Here is a 20,368-nt window from a genome sequence, read left to right on the forward strand (position 1 = left end):
GAGTACGTAGGTTTGGTCAGTGAAGTGTCAGACGGCAGCATGTTGGGCGGACTGTTGGTGGTGGTGGCGGTGTTCGTGGCAGAGGCAGTGTCCTTGCTCCATGAAAGTAAACACACAAGTGGTTTTATTTGTTGGTTTGTTATTTGTCTTTTAATGGAGGTGGTAGTGTTATTATCATTTTCGTTGTTATTGTTCTGCTTTTTTTCTTTTTTTCTTTTTTCTTCCTATTTTTCTTATTATTATTATTGTTGTTGTTGTTGATTTTATTATTATTATTATTATTATTATTATTATTATTACTATTGTTGTTGTTGTTGTTGTTGTTATAATTGTTGCGGGAAAGTGGGCAAGGGATACACGGGCTGTGGAGTAGTGTACTTCCTGACTAGTTTCTCCTCACAGCTTCTTCCTCTTCTTTTGGAGGAGCGGTGAGGCGAAACTAGCCAGGAAGTTAAGCACTCATCCACTGCCCGTGTGTCCCTTCCACACTTTCACACAGATTGTCACAATGTTTTATTATCATTATTATTATTATTATTATTATTATTATTATTATTATTATTATTATTATTATTATTATTATAGTTATTGTTGTTGTTGTTGTTGTTGCTGTTGTTAATATTGTTTTGCTATATTGTTATTATTAACATTATCATATTTACAATTTTTTTTTATTTATTCAGCACTATCATTAATGTTATCATTATATACTCCATTTATTATATATTCATTCATTCATGTATTATTTTTTAATTATGATTAATTTTTATTTAATTAATAACACAGGTACTAAAAAAAAAAAAGTCAGTTACCTTGGATTTTAAATCAAGTTTTTTTTTTTTTTTTTATTCAAATAATAGTCTAACAGGCTCTAGTGGATGTTACTGGAAATTTCAGTTATGTTTTCATGAATCAGGTGATAGTTTAACACGCTCCAGTGGAGGGTATTGTGGTTTTCAAGTATATTTTCATCGTTCAAGTTTGTGTATACTACTCGTATATATTATATATATATATATATATATATATATATATATATATATATATATATATATATATATATATATATATATATATATATATATATATATATATATATATATATATATATATATATATATATACATCAAAACATGGAAAATCAAGAAAACGTTCCTAAAAGCCTGAGAAAACAATGTCTGTGGCCTCTACAAATAATGAAAGCACTGTTTACTGCAAAACTTTGGTTAGTGGTCTCATTTTTTTATTCATGACGTAGTTTTTTTTTTTTTATCATCATTAACTACTGCAGGAAGCAGAAAGTCTTCAATAATTTCCACTGCATCTTGTTGAATTATCGCTGAAATCATTAAAACACTTAAAAACTCCAATAACTTCCACTTATTCAAACCCGCTATCACTTATCACAATATTCATTTGATGGAATAAAAAAGATGAACAAGCTCACTAGAAGTTTTTAAGATTGGTGGAGATAAGGGGCGGGAACTATGCCCCCTACTTATGAATTGCTTACGAACAAAAAATAAGGAGTCCGTACATACTCCCTCTAATGCAATGCACTAAAGGTTACTGAAGGTCGCCGTCTTGGATACTTTATTTTCAGCTCAGTTTCACTTCTCTCCGCTAGATGGCATTATGTAGCTCGTGCAAGGTTGACATCTTTCGCTCAGCCAATAGCAGCGCTCTTTGGTCAAGGGACACTAACCAATCAGCAGCTAGTAGAAACAAATAATTCGTCATAATAACATGATACAAAAGACAGCAGCGTCAGTAGAGCCCGTTGTGTGCATCAACAGTATTAATGAAACACAACATGATCTACAAGTTACGAAACATGTTGTAGCAGAGGAGGCGGGGGGACGATGAGGTAGCGAGAGTGGTCACCGAGAGGCCAAGGAAGAGGATTGCCTTTGTCCGGGAGGCCTGGTGCGGTCCGAGCCAAGGAGGTTAGATATTAAAAGGCTAAAAAAGATATCGCTGTAATCATCAAAGCACTTAAAAATCCCCAATAACTTCCGCTTATTCAATCCTGTATCACTTATCAATATTCTTCAGATAAATAGAATAAAATTGTTGAGCATTTTCACTAGGTAGGAACTGTTAAGATTGATGGAGATAAGACTCGTGAACTATCAAAAATGTTGCCCTGAATTACTTAAAAAATCGTATTTAATTCAGTCTGATATTGATGGAGGTTGTGATAAAAGTTCACGATCGTCAAACGGTGGGACAAAAGTTCAACACGAGGAGGGAGAATGGAGATAGCAGACGGTGATAGATAAAGATTGTGCCAGCCGACGAGTGTTAAGCAATGTCTAGATCGAAGGCTCATTGATAATCATTGTGGTGAGTCAGAGAGAGAGAGAGAGAGAGAGAGAGAGAAACGTGGTGCAGTGGAACCGTGCGTGCTTTGGGGTCCGAGGGGTCTCCAAGCGCACGGGTTCGAATCCTGTCCACAGTCCGAGTGTAGGTTGGGCAGCGGTTTCCTAGCGGGTGGGCTTTGAGATAGGAGGTACCACAAAAAATATCCCCTCTAGCCCAGAAATTCCCGTGAAAAGTCCACATAGTATATATATATATATATATATATATATATATATATATATATATATATATATATATATATATATATATATATAAAAACAATATGTCATCTTGATCTCTATTCCACGTATTGAAGATAAACGATACAATTCAATATTTATAATCTACAAGTATATGGCGGTAAAATTATGATCAAATAGGGAATGAAGATTTTTGGAGCAAGCAAATTACACACACTGTAACAAAATATAATACTCATGAGTAGTAAACTTCGATCCAGCATTGCTACATACTAATACACACCAACACTATGCATTGGTAACATCATGCAGTGTGTTCTGTCAACTGTTATTTAGGACTGAAAAATCGTATTCAGCTTTTGGCTTCTGGTCTGAAATATATTAACCACTTTAGGAAAAAGATTGTTCGTCTCCATGTTCCTGTCCATGATTCAACCCTGACCGAACTATGTATATGAGACTATGAAGTGGGGTGAGTTACCTTGTTCCCATTTGAGGCTCAACACACTGCCATCCAAGAAGCCATATTATCACAGAGCATTTACAAAGACATAGAGACTCCTTTTAGGGAAACGTCATTCTAGGTAAAGGGGATGCACAAACAATGAACTTGCCAGTAAGATCAACCCCTGTGAGTGTGGAATTGTTTGCTCATGAACACACTGGATATCTTTATGGGTGGTAAGATATATGCTTCTAGGCTGCAATGAGAAATTTATTTAGGATAACTAAATTCTTTCTGTTGTGTGGAGCTCCATCTTGGGTTTTGATCGGTTACCTCTGCAGAGGACACTCCCTAAACCTCTCGCATTTTCAAAAACTGATAATTTTGCTTTAGGCAACGCAGTACTTAAATTTCTCAACATGAAATAGTAAGAGGTGTGTTCTCACAGATGGCCAACTTTTTTGTCAAACCGTTTTACCAGTTATTAGAATTTGTTGGTATGATAAATAGTGATTCGCGACTTAAAAAGATCTAAATGAGCATTTTTCTCTGTGCATGTAATGAAGTGGTTCTGGTTCATGTGGAAAGATCAACCTTCTCTTTTACCTGCCGCCCTATAGGTTGGACATCTGCTCTTCGCATCTCAACAAAACCGCTCAAACCCATCCTCTCTTATCTGAACAAGTTTGGTATAATAGTGTCTTGCTATACAGATAGATGATTGTATATTTATAGTGCCATCAGCAGAGAAAGTTGTCATGTTACCTATTCCATGCAGTTGTTTGATTCATTAGAGCTCACAATTAATGCAAGATAGTCGGTTTTGGAGCTTATTCGAATGGATGGATTCCTTTATGTAGTTCTGAATTCTAGTGATATGACTGCCAACACTCCCTTTTTCGAAGAACAGAGCACATAAAGCAACAGAGCGAATTTCTACTCTGGCAGGAAGTCACTTTGCAGGATCTGGCTTCTTTCATTAGTCTGGCTGTTGCTTCTGCTCCAGCAGTACAGTTGGCCTTTCTTGGGTGTAATTATCTTGAGGTACAGGAATAGAGAATTTGCCTCAGCCACGAATTTCTTTATGCCTCTTATCCTGGATGTTCATGCTAAAACCTTAATAATTTAGTGGATTCACAGCATCAATCTTCAATTCGATTCTTTACACTTTAGTTCTCCGCAGTTTGATTCACACACTGATGCCTCCCTGACCGGTTGGGGAGCAGCCTTTGTAGACTAAAGTGCGGGAGGTCATTGGGCTCGGATAGAACTTCCCAGAAGGAACAGAGTTTCTTCTATTCGTCAACTTTTCATTTCGAGCTAATGGTATTACATTAGCAGAATCGGCAATCGAGCCAACTTGGGTATGAGAGGAATCTCCCTACGCAATTTGGTCACCAGTCGAAGCTGGTGGACGGGTTCAAAGTTCCTGTCCAACCTGACCTCGTGTGAATCTGCAGAAGAGGATTACATCAATGATTGTGAGCTAAGCGCGGAAGTCAAGTGGTAATTTAAGGACTTAACAGCCGCTATCGTCGCAACCACGACTACAAATGCCAACAACTCTGCCATGCAAGGGGTTAATGTCACTGTTCAACAGTCTAACAGGAATGTCATTGGCTGTTTCACACTAACGGCTTGTTCTACCTTTTGTCAGGCAGTTAACCGTACAGCATACATTAGTGGTTAATTCACAACATATGTCACAAAGTCTTCGAATGCTGAAGTGGGCCCCTCAGTCAAAAAAACAAAAAACAAAAAAATTCCCCTTAACTACTGGATTTGTTTAGGTCAGGAGAGGATTTACGGAGATGATTTTAAGCTTTGCAAGAGACTGGCCCGAGCATGCTTGCTCCTCCCTAATGAAAATGAAAACTTAACCTGGACTCTAACCATTTACCAAGACCCATACTAAGGACGAATGAAGCCACTGTGATCATCCTGCCTGACTTGTGCCATATCACCTCGCTTATTGTGGATGAAGCACACTACTGTTGCTTCCACCAGGGTACTCGGACAACTCTGGCTCTGTTAGCAGCTTGGTACTTAGTGAAGAGGAGAACGGTGCTCCGTGCACAAGTGCTCGTGGATGTTGTCGTCTCTACAGAAGCCTTCCTTATCTCCCGCCAAAAGGAGCATCAACAGAGTTTTGCACTGAACCAACACGGGCCTTCACTTAAATGATTTGGCCCCTTGTACATGAACGCTGGAGGAACCATAGTGTAGGGAGTGCTGATACCCTGTGCCACCACCCTGCCTTTTTTCATAGAGCACTAGGGAAGAATATTCAAACTTGTCCATTTTTTTTGTGGTCATTCTTTCACAATCTTGTATTGATCCCCATTTCTTCTTGTAATAAGGGGCGCATTGCTCCACCAACACTATACCCTATCCAGATAAGTCTCACTGAAAATAGGCGTTTTGCAGAAGATGTTCAGCCATTAACTCATTGTGGATATTATTTAAGACACTGTCGAATCCAACAGTACTCTCTCTCTCTCTCTCTCTCTCTCTCTCTCTCTCTCTCTCTCTCTCTCTCTCTCTCTCTCTCTCTCTCTCTCTCTCTCTCTCTCTCTCTCTCTCTCTCTCTCTCTCTCTCTCTCTCTCTCTCTCTCTCTCTCTCTCTCTCTCTCTCTCTCTCTCTCTCTCTCTCTCTCTCTCTCTCTCTCTCTCTCTCTCTCTCTCTCTCTCTCTCTCTCTCTCTCTCTCTCTCTCTCTCTCTCTCTCTCTCTCTCTCTCTCTCTCTCTCTCTCTCTCTCTCTCTCTCTCTCTCTCTCTCTCTCTCTCTCTCTCTCTCTCTCTCTCTCTCTCTCTCTCTCTCTCTCTCTCTCTCTCTCTCTCTCTCTCTCTCTCTCTCTCTCTCTCTCTCTCTCTCTCTCTCTCTCTCTCTCTCTCTCTCTCTCTCTCTCTCTCTCTCTCTCTCTCTCTCTCTCTCTCTCTCTCTCTCTCTCTCTCTCTCTCTCTCTCTCTCTCTCTCTCTCTCTCTCTCTCTCTCTCTCTCTCTCTCTCTCTCTCTCTCTCTCTCTCTCTCTCTCTCTCTCTCTCTCTCTCTCTCTCTCTCTCTCTCTCTCTCTCTCTCTCTCTCTCTCTCTCTCTCTCTCTCTCTCTCTCTCTCTCTCTCTCTCTCTCTCTCTCTCTCTCTCTCTCTCTCTCTCTCTCTCTCTCTCTCTCTCTCTCTCTCTCTCTCTCTCTCTCTCTCTCTCTCTCTCTCTCTCTCTCTCTCTCTCTCTCTCTCTCTCTCTCTCTCTCTCTCTCTCTCTCTCTCTCTCTCTCTCTCTCTCTCTCTCTCTCTCTCTCTCTCTCTCTCTCTCTCTCTCTCTCTCTCTCTCTCTCTCTCTCTCTCTCTCTCTCTCTCTCTCTCTCTCTCTCTCTCTCAGTGGTCTAAAACTGACACAGAGCTCAACGGAAGGTGGTCTCTACACTCTCACAGCAGCGCGCCTCTCTCTTCTGCTTAGCTGGCTATCTCTCTCTCTCTCTCTAATGCAGTGGTGTAAAACTGACACAGAGCTCAACGGAAGGTGGTTAAGTACACCTCACACAGCAGCGCGCCTTCTTTTGCTTAGCTGGCTATTCTATAGCATTCACACTCCCCTCCACCTCTTGATCACCCACCTTTCATTTTTCCCGTTGTTGTGTCAGAGAGCGGGTGACTGGAGTAGACTCAGCAATCGGAGGACACAAGGGTTGGTGCAAGAAGACACGTGTATGAAACAGTATTTCGTCTGTCACTTTCACTCTGCACTTCATTAATTTTCTAAAACTGCTCATTGACTTGGTACTGATCTGACGTTGAATCAGGAGGAAACATTAAAACAGCGGTTCTCAGCCTTTTTCTCGTTAAAACCCCCTGAGTTATAAGACCATATCTGTTTGAATCCCCAGTAATCTGACATCGATCACAATATTAATTTAGTGACTAATGATAACGCAGTATGGAATATTATTAGGTAAGCTATCCAATTACCCCTGGAAATCTTCTTGTGAACCCTTAGGGGTTTGCGAACCCCAGGTTGAATACCCATGCATTAAAGAGCAGACAAACATTGATATGGAGAGGAACGACAGGTAGAAATAGACATGAAAACATTTGTATACCAGTTCATAAGATTGTTTACCAGTTCATAAGAACTACCAAAACTACAACTTCCTAAAACCACAGAAAACACCATAAAAACTATTTTTATGCTGCCAAATTAACTTGACCATTGCTATATATTGTTACGTATCAACCATCCCCGTACCTGCCTCCTACCAGAGCCTCTCCTCAGACTTCACAGCACGGCAGTGACATCAGGGGAAGACACAGGATAATCACAGGGGCGTAGTCCGGTGGCCGTAGTCGCGAGCAAAGTGGCGTGGACAAGCACTCACAGGGCAGACATATACAGGCACAAGTGGGAAAGTACAGTCACTAGGGTCAACTTGCTGGGTTTATTGACCAACTGCCTACAGCTGATACCTTGGCCCAGAAGCAAGGTACAGCTATTCTCCTCTTTTCAAGCAGCACAACACAATTGCTCTCCTCGTCTCAAGGCTATACAGAAACGTCCGACAAAGCAAACCACACGAGAGGAAGCAGGTACTGTGTCTGTTCTGGCGGCAGCGTTCAGAGGCTTTCTCTGCCTTCCAGACAAACTTGCAAAGCCTCATGGCGCCCACTCTGCCTCGTTCATCTCTTCTCGCGGCTCCGGGACCCGCCCGCCTAAGATTGGCGTTCTTTGTGGCTACCTTAACTCATCCCCTCCCTCCATTTCCTCTTCTTTACAATCTTTGCTAGGGCAAGAGGGAGCGTTTTGGCGAGCGCACTAATCTTAACTCGAGTTGGTCAATACAAGTTGACCGCAAAAATGTGTCTATAGTTAACTGGAGCCCCTTGACCTGGAGGCAAGATGATCTCAACATGAAGATAAGTTATCTTGCTACAACACGGCCTCTAGTCGTGACGTAGCTATAGCATCATCTCACCACAACTTGATCGAGGAAACGCGGCTGTAAACACTTACAATCTCTACAATCTTGATATGTCACCTTGCGATTAGAGATAAGAAAGTGGGGCCTTGGATTCAGGAGAGAGAGAGAGAGAGAGAGAGAGAGAGAGAGAGAGAGAGAGAGAGAGAGAGAAGGAGGAGAAGGCAGTGTAGGTTTGATCAGTGAAGCGTCAGACGGCAGGGCAGTATGTTTGGCGGGTGGTTGGTGGTGGCGGTGTTTGTGGCGGGGACAGACGCCGGGTCGTTGCTACATGAAGGTGAATACACGCAAGTGGTTTTGTTTGTTGGTTTGTTATTTGTTTATAGTGGAGATGGTAGTGTTATCATTTTTGTTGTTGTTCATTTTTTTATTGTTATCATTGTTATTGTTATTTTTACTTATTATTTTTATTTTCATTATTTTTCATTTTTACTGAACTGGTTTAACACAGGTCCTAATCAAAGTTATTCGGGATTTTCAAAAGCGGATGTTATTGTGGTTTTTAAAGGTGTTTTTGAAGGTGTTTTCATGATTCCAGCTATTTATAGTTTAGCAAGAATGTTCTACCTCAGGACATGAAAACCACTCATGAGGCGCAGATAAACCATCACTGAGGCCTCTGCAAATATTCTTAGTGAAAGAATAGTGTATTACAAATGTTTGGCCCATGTCCTTATTTTCTTTTATATAATGTAGGTTGTTTTATCAACTATTGCAGGAACTTCCACAAAATCCTGTTAAAACTATCACTGAAATCGTTAAAGGACTCGAAAACCTAATAACTTCCATTTATCTAAACCTCCTATCGCTTGTCACAATATTCATTTGATAAATATAATGAAAAGTTAAACATTTTCACTAGAAGCTGTTAAGATTGACGGAGATCAGGACTTGTAAACTTTTAATTAAGATTGTTGCCTCTGAATTACTGGAAAAGTTATAAAAAAAAAAAAAAACGTAATTAGTCAGGCTGATAGGTTGTGATAAAAGTCAGCGATCATCACACGGTGACACACGCAAATTCAACAAGAGGAGGGAGAATGGAAATAGTAGACGGCAGGTAACCTACTGCATAGTTTGCTGCGTCACCTTACGAGTGTTTCGCAATGTCTAGATCGAAGGTTCATTGATAATTATTGTGATGAGTCACACACACACACACACACACACACACACACACACACGGCCTGGTAGCTCAGTGGTTAGAGCGCTGGCTTCACAAGCCAGATGACCGGGGTTCGATTCCCCGGCCGGGTGGAGATATTTGGGTGTGTCTCCTTTCACGTGTAGCCCCTGTTCACCTAGCAGTGAGTAGGTACGGGATGTAAATCGAGTTGTGACCTTGTTGTCCCGGTGTGTGGTGTGTGGCTGGTCTCAGGCCTATCCGAAGATCGGAAACAATGAGCTCTGAGCTCGTTCCGTAGGGTAACGTCTGGCTGTCTCGTCAGAGACTGCACCAGATCAAACAGTGAATTACACACACACACACACAGAGAGAGAGAGAGAGAGAGAGAGAGACAGAACCATTTCAAAGATTTATCAATATTATCTCTAGTCCACGTATTGAAAATGAAAAATACAATTCAACGCTTATAATCTACAAGTATATGGCGCAAATAAAGAATAAAGATTTATGTCGCAAGCGCACACGCCATCACGAGTAGAAAGCTTCGATCCCACCTTGTTACTCATGCACACCAACAAAATTGTTAACATAATGCAGTGTGTTCCTAATCAACAAGCCCAGCCTTCCCTATCACTGCAGATGGCAGCTAACTGAATAAAAATACATATAAATAAATGAATGAAAACATGAGTACATGATCATTAAACAAGTGAATACTCGAACCTGTCCTACGAAAGAAAACATTATCACAAGAGAATATAGAATAATTATCATTGAGAGAAATACAGTATAAGTATATACTAGCGGTAGAGGTCGATGTCAACATGGAGGAGCTCCGTGCACGTGGTGAGCTCGGCATATCCTCTAGCTTTCATGTCGCTCACGTGCCATCTCCACTCTAGATGGAGTGACAGTGTGGCACGGAATTTTGTGACTGTTTTTAGTGTTCTAGTGATAGTTAACAATACTTCTACATCATCAAAAGGAGAAATAGTATTTATACTAATATTTCTAACTCATCAAAAGGAGAAACAGTGTTTATACCAATATTTCTACATCATCAAAAGAAGAAGCAATTTTTATACATCATGAAAAGGAGAAAGTCTTGATAACCCTCCTAAACACCACAGTGATCTTTAAAATTATAGGTGTTTCGGAACACAGCCCGTGAACAGTGGCCAGAGAGAGCCGCTGCCCACTCACCCAGGCGGTGAAGGAAACCAGCACTAGCAGAGCAGTATCAGCATGGAGGTGCCCAGGGCTTCTGTATAATTATGTGCCTAGGGACTCTGAATATGTGCCTGTATGTGTTGGGACGGTGTGGCCAGCTGGATAGGGCGAGTGCAGTGGACGTGGAGACTGGAGAGCGCCGAGCGGTGAGTGTAATGCAATGACGGAAGGTTATGTACAGTTGAGGTAGTGGTGTGTTGTTTCCAGGGCCGCTATAACACCATTCGATGCCGCATCTGCACTTCTTAAGGAGATTGTAGCTGAAATGACACTGGTTGTCAAGGATGTTCTTGGTGTTTTTTAATGTTTCTGGTGATAATCGTTGTCCTTAAAGTGAACTGGGTGAGAGAACCATTTGTGATGGTAACAGGAGGAACTCTTGAGAACCACTGGTCATCAGTGTGGGCGTGGAAAAGACTCGTTTTTTTTTTTTTTTTTTTTTTTTACGTAGGGAAGAGGGCCAGCCAAGGGCAAAAAAGAAAGTTAGAAAAAGGACCACTTGAGCGCTGGCTCTCCAAAGACTTCAAAAAATGCCAAAACCGTCAGCCAGAATTAGGGGAGCAAATGCCTCGATACCTCCCTCTTAAAAGAAGACAAGTTGTAGGAATTCGGAAATACAGATGCAGGGAGGGAGTTCCAGAGTTTACCAGTGAAAGGGATGAATGATTGAGCGTACTGGTTAACTCTTGCATTAGGGAGTTGGACAGAATAGGGATGAGAGGAAGAAGAAAGCCTTGTGCAGCGTGGCCGCAGGAGGAGGGGAGGCATGCAGTTAGCAAGATCAGTAGAACAGTTACCATGAAAATAGCGATAAAATATAGAAAGGGATGCAACATTTCGGCGGTGAGAAAGAGACTGAAGACAGTTAGTCAGAGGAGGGAGTTGATGAGACGAAGAGCTTTCGATTCCACCCTATCAAGCAAAGCTGTGTGACTGGAACCCCCAAACATGCGAAGAGTACTCCATACAGGGACGGATAAGGCCCTTATACAGAGTAAGCAGTTGGAGGGCGAGAAAAACTGTCGGAGACGCCTCAGAACACCTAACTTCATAGAAGCTGTTTTAGCAAGAGATGAGATGTGAAGTTTCCAGTTAAGATTATGAGCAAAGGACAGACCGAGGATATTCATTGTGGAAGAGGAGACAGTTGAGTGTCATTGAAGAAGAGGGGATAGTTGTCTGGAAGGTTGTGTCGAGTTGATAGATGGAGGAATTGAGTTTTTGAGGCATTGAAAACTACTAGATTTTCTCTGCCCCAATCGGAAATCTTAGAAAGATCGGAAGTCAGGCGTTCCGTGGCGTCCCCGCGTGATCTGTTGATTTCCTGAAGGGTTGGACGTCTCTGAAAGAACGTGGAAAGATGTAGGGTGGTATCATCAGCGTAGGAGTGGATAGGGCAAGAAGTTTGGTTAAGAAGGTCATTAATGAATAATAGAAAGAGAGTGGGTGACAGGACAGAACCCTGAGGAACACCACTATTAATAGGTTTAGAGAAGAACAGTAGCCGTCTACCACAGCAGCAATAGAGCGGTCGAAAAGGAAACTTGAGATAAAGTTGCAGAGAGAAGGATAGAAGCCGTAGGAGGGCAGTTTTGAAATCAAAGCTTTATGCCAGACTCTATCAAAAGCTTTTGATATGTCTAACGCAACAGCAAAAGTTTCACCGAAATCTCTAAAAGAGGATGACCAAGACTCAGTAAGGAAAGCCAGAAGATCACCAGTAGAGCGACCTTGACGGAAGCCACACTAGCGATCAGACAGTAGATTATGAAGTGACAGATGTTTGAGAATCTTCCTATTCAGGATAGATTCAAAAACTTTAGACAAGCAAGAGATTAAAGCTATAGGACGGTAGTTTGAGGGGATAGAACGGTCACCCTATTTAGGAACAGGCTGAATGTAGGCGAACTTCCAGCAGGAAGGAAAGGTACAAGTCGATATGTCATAACCTGGCATGCCACAGCCTGGTGGGACATAGCGTGATGCAGCAGTGGCACAAGGATGTAAATAATTACGTCTACGGGAGAATTGTAAAAGGGACCCTGCTGTGAACACGAGAGTGAGAGGCAAAACATAAACAAGAGAGAGGGAAGCCAGACATCAGATGGTACGCAAACCCAAACAAACACCCAAAACAAAATACTCTGGTTACGACGTTGGAGAGTAGTATAGTCAACACGTGTTTCCCCACGTGTAGTTAAACAGGATTGGTGGTTTTAAATGGCCAATGAACAAGCAGTATTTCATGTTTAGACCAATGGTGAACGTGCTATGAGACTAGGGAAAAGTTGAGCCTATGAAACACCAGTAAGGCAATGTTGTGTATACTACGTTTAAGGTTGTTTCTACATTACCTTCGTATGTGTTCTCGTCCTTACATTGTCACACGTGGACCTCCACATGTCTGATCTCTGAATGGTAGATGGTAAAATGGGCGTGGAGAAAAGGTACGAAACCTTGAGTATTTAAAATAAGCAGAAACCAGCAAGAGTCTCTCTAGAATCTTGGCAGAAACGAGAGGAGAAAGCAGAAGGCAGTGGCCGAGAGGAGGAGAAGAAACATTTGAGTCATGGACAGACTCTTTCTTGTATTAGTGAGTAAAGCTCTATAGTTGTTAATGCAGTCTAAGACAATGTTTATGTCATTTAAGTGAAAGGAGGAAACAATTATAGGATGTGTATTTATTAGGATGTTATATTAAGATTTTATGTATGTGTAGTGCAATTCCCACAGTTGATGCATTAAGATATATCATATTGAGGAGATAATAACATATGATATATTGTGGTGTATACATTATATGGGCATTTATAGAAGTCAAGCATTGAGTTGATATTGAGATGCATCAGCTGTGAAATTGGCACCTAATGTTTGTGGTTTTATTGTATGTGATTAACATTGATGAAGGATTTACGGAGATAAGGATTTACGGAGATGAGCTTAACATTTTTAAGGGCATTGATTGAATTTGTGTGACATTATGAGCAATCTTGAGAAGTGGTGTAATTAATCTTAGATGAATTAGAATTAGAAAATACAATACCGTATAATATATTACCTGCAGTAAGAATAAGTCTTCACTTAGAATAACACGATTGCAACTTGCAACGAACATCCGAAAGATAGACAAAGTTGGAAGAGTTTGGCCAGGCAAGGTGCAAGCACAAAAGCACAGTTTTTGAGAACAATAGGAGGGACCCCATCAGGTCCATAAGCCTTCCAAGGGTTTAGGTCAGCAAGGGCATGGAAAACATCATTACGAAGAATTTTGATTGTAGACATGAAATAGTCAGAGGGAGGAGGAGAGGGAGGGACAAGCCCAAAATCGTCCAAGGTGGAGTTGTGAGCAAAGGTTTGAGAAAAGAGTTCAGCTTTAGAGACAGAAGAGATGGCAGTGGTGCTGTCAGGATGAAATAAAGGAGGAAAGATGAAGAAGTGAAGTTATTTGAGATGTTTTTGGCTAGATGCCAGAAGTCACGAGGAGAGTTTGAGTTTGAAAGATTTTGACATTTCCTATTTATGAAAGAGTGTTTGGCAAGTTGAAGAACAGACTTGGCATGATTCCGGGCAGAGATATAAAGTGCATGAGATTCAGGAGATGGAAGGCTCAAGTACCTTTTGTGGGCAACCTCTCTATCATGTATAGCACGAGAACAGGCTGAGTTAAACCAAGGTTTAGAAGGTTTAGGTTGAGAAAAGAATGAGGAATGTACGCCTCCATGCCAGATACTAACACCTCTGTTATGCGTTCAGCACAAAGAGATGGGTCTCTGACACGGAAGCAATAATCATTCCAGGAAAATCAGCATAATACCTCCTCAGGTCCCCCAACTGGCAGAGGCAAAACGCCAGAGGCACCTTCGCTTTGGGGATCCTGCGGAGGGATTGGAAAAATAGGACAAGATACAGAAATGAGATTGTGATCGGAGGAGCCCAACGGAGATGAAAGGGTGACAGCATAAGCAGAAGGGTTAGAGGTGAGGAAGAGATCAAGAATGTTGGGCGTGTCTCCAAGACGGTCAGGAATACGAGTAGGGTGTTGCACCAGTTGCTCTAGGTCATGGAGGATAGCAAAGTTGAAGGCTAGTTCACCAGGGTGGTCAGTGAAGGAGAGGAAAGCCAAAGCTGGTGGTGAACATTGAAATCTCCAAGAATGGAAATCTCAGCGAAAGGGTAGAGGGACAGAATGTGCTCCACTTTAGAAGTTAAGTAGTCGAAGAAATTACTATAGTCAGAAGAGTTAGGGGAGAGATAAACAGCACAGATGAATTTAGTTTGAGAGTGATTGTTAAGTCGTAGCCAGATGGTGGAAAATTCGGAAGATTCAAGAGCGTGGGCACGAGAGCAAGTTAAGTCGTTGCGTACATAGACGCAACATCCAGCTTTGGAATGAAAATGAGAATAGAGAAAGTAGGAGGGAACAGAGAAGGGACTACTGTCAGTTGCCTCAGATAGCTGTGTTTCGGTGAGGAAAAAAAGATGAAGTTTAGTAGAGGAGAGATGAAAATTAAATCTAAGACCGCGAATGTTGCAGAAGTTAATGTAGAAAAAGTTGAGGGAGGTGTCAAGGCATTTGTGGTCTTCAACAGGAGAGGTGTACGACCTGGGGACATTTTTGGTCCCCTCCCCAGAGGGGGACTCCGAGGCGTTGTTTATTTCGGGTCCCATTTTTCTTTTAAAGCTAGTTGTGATCTCGTTGAATGTTTCCCTTTGTGTCTCACAATTCAAGGGGATAGTCACAACCTACCCTCTAAAGACAGCTCTCCTTCTTCACACAAAACTACATGCACTTACCACACATACACCCTTCACTCCAAATCAAAATTTAATGGAAGGTTCACAGCATTGGTCATTGCTTTTGAAAGTCAACACATTGTGCCAAAAGTAGAGTTTGATTAGATTTAGGTTAGGTTAAAGTAGATTTTTTGTCTTTATTTAGTTGGTTGTGAAAACCAAAATAGATCAAATTTCACGTTCTAAAAAGTCTAAGGAAATAACACGTCCATATTTGGCCTACGAAGAACCTCTTGTAGATATTTACCAAGCTAGACAAATTTCATGTTACTGACTAATGGTGTGTTGTTTCAGGTGGCGCTGACTATGTTTGGCGGGCGGCAGGGGATCTGGGGGCCTTGTACCTCCCCCTGGCTGTGTCTCCCTCTAGTCCCTGCGGGAGGGCCATGGGTGAGATGGCCACGGCTCTGGAATCCAACGAGATCTCTGCTATGTGGGCCAAGCACAGTGAGTGACAGTTTGGGAAAGTACAAAGACTGACTATTCTGGTAAACTATTTCATCAGGGAGGTGGACTAGATAGGGGCAAGAAGAGGTAGAAAAATTAAAATACAAATACAAGGATTTCTCAAATTATGCGAGCGATATGTTCCTGAAGGAATCGTATAATGTAGAAATCACATGAAGTGAACATGATTATTGAACTAAACTGTACAGTACATGTATCAGGTCTGGGGGATTGCATTCAGCTGACATTAAGTTGAAGGATACGAGTTGCGGGACATCAAAATAAACTTATGAAGAAGATAGGTTTTGTTATTGCTTACTTGTACGTGTTTACATTAGGCTGTACCGCTACATAGCTTTATATTGGGTGTGTTGGTATTCATCAGCCACGGTATACCAACTCCATGTGGAAATGGATCCGGAACGAGTTCTACTCGCCCAAGGAACTGGTTCCTTGAATACACAAGTTATCGGTTCCTCCCCATTACTAGTAACAAGGAGATTGAAGCACTGAGCGAAGTGACAGCGTCTTGCATATTCACACAGGGAACATCTGGTGACATTGTGGTCGCATCATGGAATTAGACCAGCCTTACAATTTTATTTTCTTGACATTGTGTTTTTCTAAGTGATCTGTGTAATATAGAAAAAAAACTTTTTTTTTTGCCTCCTGTTATTCCAAAATCATATATTCTAAACACACATAAATCATGGAATCCCTGTATGTATACTTGATAGCCTGCATTAATTAAAGAGGTGGACAGAAATGTTGCGAGAGAATGCAAGAAGTATGCTCCTCACTTACACACACACACACACACACACACACACACACGGTAGCTCAGTGGTTAGAGCGCTGGCTTCACAAGCCAGAGGACCGGGGTTCGATTCCCCGGCCGGGTGGAGATATTTGGGTGTGCTTCCTTTCACGTGTAGCCGGTGTTCACCTAGCAGTGAGTAGCTACGGGATGTAAATCGAGGAGTTGTGACCTTGTTGTCCCGGTGTGTGGTGTGTGCCTGGTCTCAGGCCTATCCGAAGATCGGAAATAATGAGCTCTGAGCTCGTTCCGTAGGGTAACGTCTGGCTGTCTCGTCAGAGACTGCAGCAGATCAAACAGTGACACACACACACACACACACACACACACACACACACACACACACACACACACACACACCAGTAGCTTTCATTCTCTTACAAAACCTTAAAACAAAAAAAAATGCATTGCAGTGATTGATTCGTGGGGAAAGACAACGGACGGACAGTACTTTTTCAACCCATTCAATGGCTTCTATGACGAGTGTGTGACCGCCGCCTCTCCCGGTGGAAGAATTAAGGGCAAACACTGCAGGATATATACGTAAGGGTTTTTGAGTTGTGTTGTGGTAATGTGGTGTGTTGTAGGGTTTGTGGTAATGTGTTGTAGGGTTTGTGGTAATGTGGTGTGTTGCAGGGGTAATGTGGTGTGTTGTAGGGTTTGTGGTAATGTGGTGTGTTGCAGGGTTTGTGGTAATGTGGTGTGTTGCAGGGTTTGTGGTAATGTGGTGTGTTGCAGGGTTTGTGGTAATGTGTGTTGTAGGGTTTGTGGTAATGTGGTGTGTTGTAGGGTTTGTGGTAATGTGGTGTGTTGTAGGGTTTGTGGTAATGTGGTGTGTTGCAGGGTTTGTGGTAATGTGGTGTGTTGCAGGGTTTGTGGTAATGTGGTGTGTTGCAGGGTTTGTGGTAATGTGGTGTGTTGCAGGGTTTGTGGTAATGTGGTGTGTTGTAGGGTTTGTGGTAATGTGGTGTGTTGTAGGGTTTGTGGTAATGTGGCGTGTTGCAGGGTTTGTGGTAATGTGGTGTGTTGTAGGGTGTGTTGTTGCAGCAGTTGGTTCAGCTAATGCCTACAGTGATTTCCAAGGCCTGGTATTGGAATAATCCATGTGTGTCTGATGTAATCCACGAGATTTAAAAGTGACTGATACTGTTTGTTTATTCTATGAAACTTCAGAAATGCCTCTTCTATGTCCTGCTGATGCATAAGGCAATGAAATTACTTTTTCCAGGTATTTATGGATAACAGTATCATTTTCATTCATTACTTCCAAACTCGGCTCCTGAATTTAGATCCATGCTGCTTATCCACATTGAAAAGTACAGCTTGAAACAGAAACATTAGGCAGGTCAGAATTTGATATATCAATGTTTTACCTTGGTAAGCCGTAATAGTTTGTTTGTTCATGTGTTGAGGATAATGGATGTTGTCAGTCACCAGTGTAATGTGTTTCGGAAAGTTTTGAGGAATCTTATTACTTATTTCAAGAGTTAAGTCAGGAGGTCCAGCTTGTCATTTGATGTTGCAGTCATGATTACCTTGATGGGTAAGGCTTTCATGGGTTGGTAGCGAACTTTGGGTCATGTGAGGATCAACGTTGTCTTAGAATACTTCTATGATGTCTGTTGCTGGATGAAACATGTCCTTTACAGCTTTCATTTTTAACAGGGAAGGTTGCCAGAGTTTTTGTTATATACAACTACTACGACTACTACTAGTGCTGCGGCTGTGCTGCTGCTACTACTACTACTACTACTACTACTACTACTACTACTACTACTACTACTACTACTACTACTACTACTACTACTTCTACTACTTATTCTTATGATACAGCCACCACTACCTAGTACCGTATTTAAGAACCCAGTCCTTCTTAACCATACCTTCCCATTACCCCAGAACCTAACCTAACAAGCAAACATACCCCAAACAGAAGAGTTACCACCAGCACCAGGGAGGGAGAGAGTACAGTGCCGGACACAGACCCTGCCGCTGAGTACCTTGCCTTCCTCCGCCGCCATGTTGGTAAGCCGGACCCGGCACTGCTGGGGAGCCTGGCACGGGAGCCTCGCATGGGTGTGATGCCCTTAGCAGTGCCATTCGGAAATGTGCAGTACGACACGTGCATGCCGGATGTGTGCACCAAGGAGGAGCTGCAGGTGAGGTGGCTTAGGGATGTTAGTTAGATTAGGATAGGTTAGGTTAGGTTGTTATGAAGTGTAGATAGAATAAAGAATATAATGTGGCTCATACATTACTATTGTATTTGCTCTCTCTCTCTCTCTCTCTCTCTCTCTCTCTCTCTCTCTCTCTCTCTCTCTCTCTCTCTCTCTCTCTCTCTCTCTCTCTCTCTCTCTCTCTCTCTCTCTCTCTCTCTCTCTCTGTCTGTCTCTCTCTCCAACAGAACAGCCTGTTGCAAGCGTTCTTGCCACATGGAGTCTTCCCTTCTGTGGTGGTATGTTCTGTACAGGATGAACGAGTGGAGTTCACAGACGGCGATGTTGGCTTTATGTGAGTTTATTCACGGTTGCTTGCTGGTCACCCAGCCAGCCTTCCCCATTATGGAGCGAGTTCAGAGCTCATAGACTTATCGTCGGGTAGGACTGAGACCACTTACACTTCACACACTGGAAAAGCGAGGTTACGACCTTTCCGTGTGTCTGTGTGTCTGTCTGTCTTTGTTTCTGTCTGTGTCACACACACAACACCTCATCACACACAGTCTAAATGTATTTTAAGTGAGTAGCACAACACATGCCTAAAGTAAATTTTTTTGTGATTGAAAGAAATATAATTGTGCAATAATGAAAGAGTTATGATAAAAATGTCTAGATCTAGTATGAAGTTTTTGACAAGTAAAGAAAAACTTGTATGTGCATTTGAGAGGATTCAGTATGAGAATATCTACATGAAGTATTTAAGTGTTTCATAGAAGAAGATATATTGATTCCCTCAGGTCTCTGGTGAGCTTCCTGCTTGGTCTGGTGGTCTGTTCCTCAGTGGTGGACATCTATCTGCACTACACCGACAGCCAACACCTGGCCAAAGGTACACTCTGCTCCCTGCTTCTGTCATCCTTTGTTCAGGGCAGCTGTGGGTAAGACTGTCACGTCACACACCAAACACAACACACCGTATCCCCCGGATAAGGGGGGGGGGGCGCTAACTACCAAACTTGTTAGCTGAAAAATCCCAGTGATGACCAGTCTCTGGTGGGCTTCAAACCTATGCCAATCTGGCATCCAACACAGTGTGTGTGTGTGTGTGTGTGTGTGTGTGTGTGTGTGTGTGTGTGTGTGTGTGTGTGTGTTTGTCTTTGAAAGATAGTCATAGCGGGGAGAGCAGAGGCTTTAATAATATGAGACGTTGGTCTCCTCACCTTTGTTACCTTTTCATCACTCTCACCTGGTGCACTGGCCCACAGGTGTGCTTCGTTACCTGCTGGTATTCTCCGCCTACACCAACTTGGCCAAGATACTCCAGGTGAATCCCAAGGCTAGTCCGGGAAATATCACCTGCCTGCATGCAATGAGGTGACTAACTGGCTGCTGTGTTTGTTGTCACTAGTGCGCCCTACTCTACCTGTGTCTGTGTTTGTCCTCTCTTCTACCAGGGACTCAGTATAAAGGAAAATACTTACAGTACTCGTCACGGTATAATGTCGGATGAGAGCCCAGACATAATGCCATGACGAAGAACAATGCCTATCATAGAGTGGGGTCATTTTTCGTCACGGCTTTACGCTGGGTATCAGCATTTAGCAGGACCTCACTGCCTTCCAATGCACAGCACAGTACCGCCTCCTTGCCCCGGTGGCTGTCATGGTGAGAGGAAGTGTTGCGTTCTCTCATTAGAGCCATCTTTTGTCTGTGTTTCTCTCTGTTTCTGGGCTATAACTTGGTGGATATAGGTAAAAGGAAGTCACTAATGCCTCAGATCGTAGGGCTTTACAAAGCAGGGCTCCAGACAAGCGAAAT

The 20,368-nt window shown here is 42.3% G+C and overlaps 1 protein-coding gene across 2 annotated transcripts in view; it reads left to right on the forward strand.

Annotated features, from left to right (window-relative positions):
• Positions 1 to 20,368, forward strand: part of LOC123505337 (nose resistant to fluoxetine protein 6-like) — a 36,628-nt gene continuing 16,260 nt past the window's right edge. The window contains exons 1-7 of one of the 2 annotated variants that reach the window (XM_045256578.1): positions 1 to 106; positions 15,422 to 15,574; positions 16,805 to 16,934; positions 18,325 to 18,550; positions 18,796 to 18,902; positions 19,348 to 19,439; positions 19,816 to 19,924. In XM_045256578.1, coding sequence (XP_045112513.1) covers positions 40 to 106; positions 15,422 to 15,574; positions 16,805 to 16,934; positions 18,325 to 18,550; positions 18,796 to 18,902; positions 19,348 to 19,439; positions 19,816 to 19,924 — 884 coding nt within the window. In that variant the 5' untranslated portion in view covers positions 1 to 39. Of the gene's footprint in view, positions 107 to 8,110; positions 8,255 to 15,421; positions 15,575 to 16,804; positions 16,935 to 18,324; positions 18,551 to 18,795; positions 18,903 to 19,347; positions 19,440 to 19,815; positions 19,925 to 20,368 lie in introns of those variants that run through there. The other variant, XM_045256650.1, reaches the window with a different exon arrangement.

The sequence above is a fragment of the Portunus trituberculatus genome, chromosome 1 (assembly GCF_017591435.1).
Source record: "Portunus trituberculatus isolate SZX2019 chromosome 1, ASM1759143v1, whole genome shotgun sequence".
Lineage (NCBI taxonomy): Eukaryota > Metazoa > Arthropoda > Malacostraca > Decapoda > Portunidae > Portunus > Portunus trituberculatus.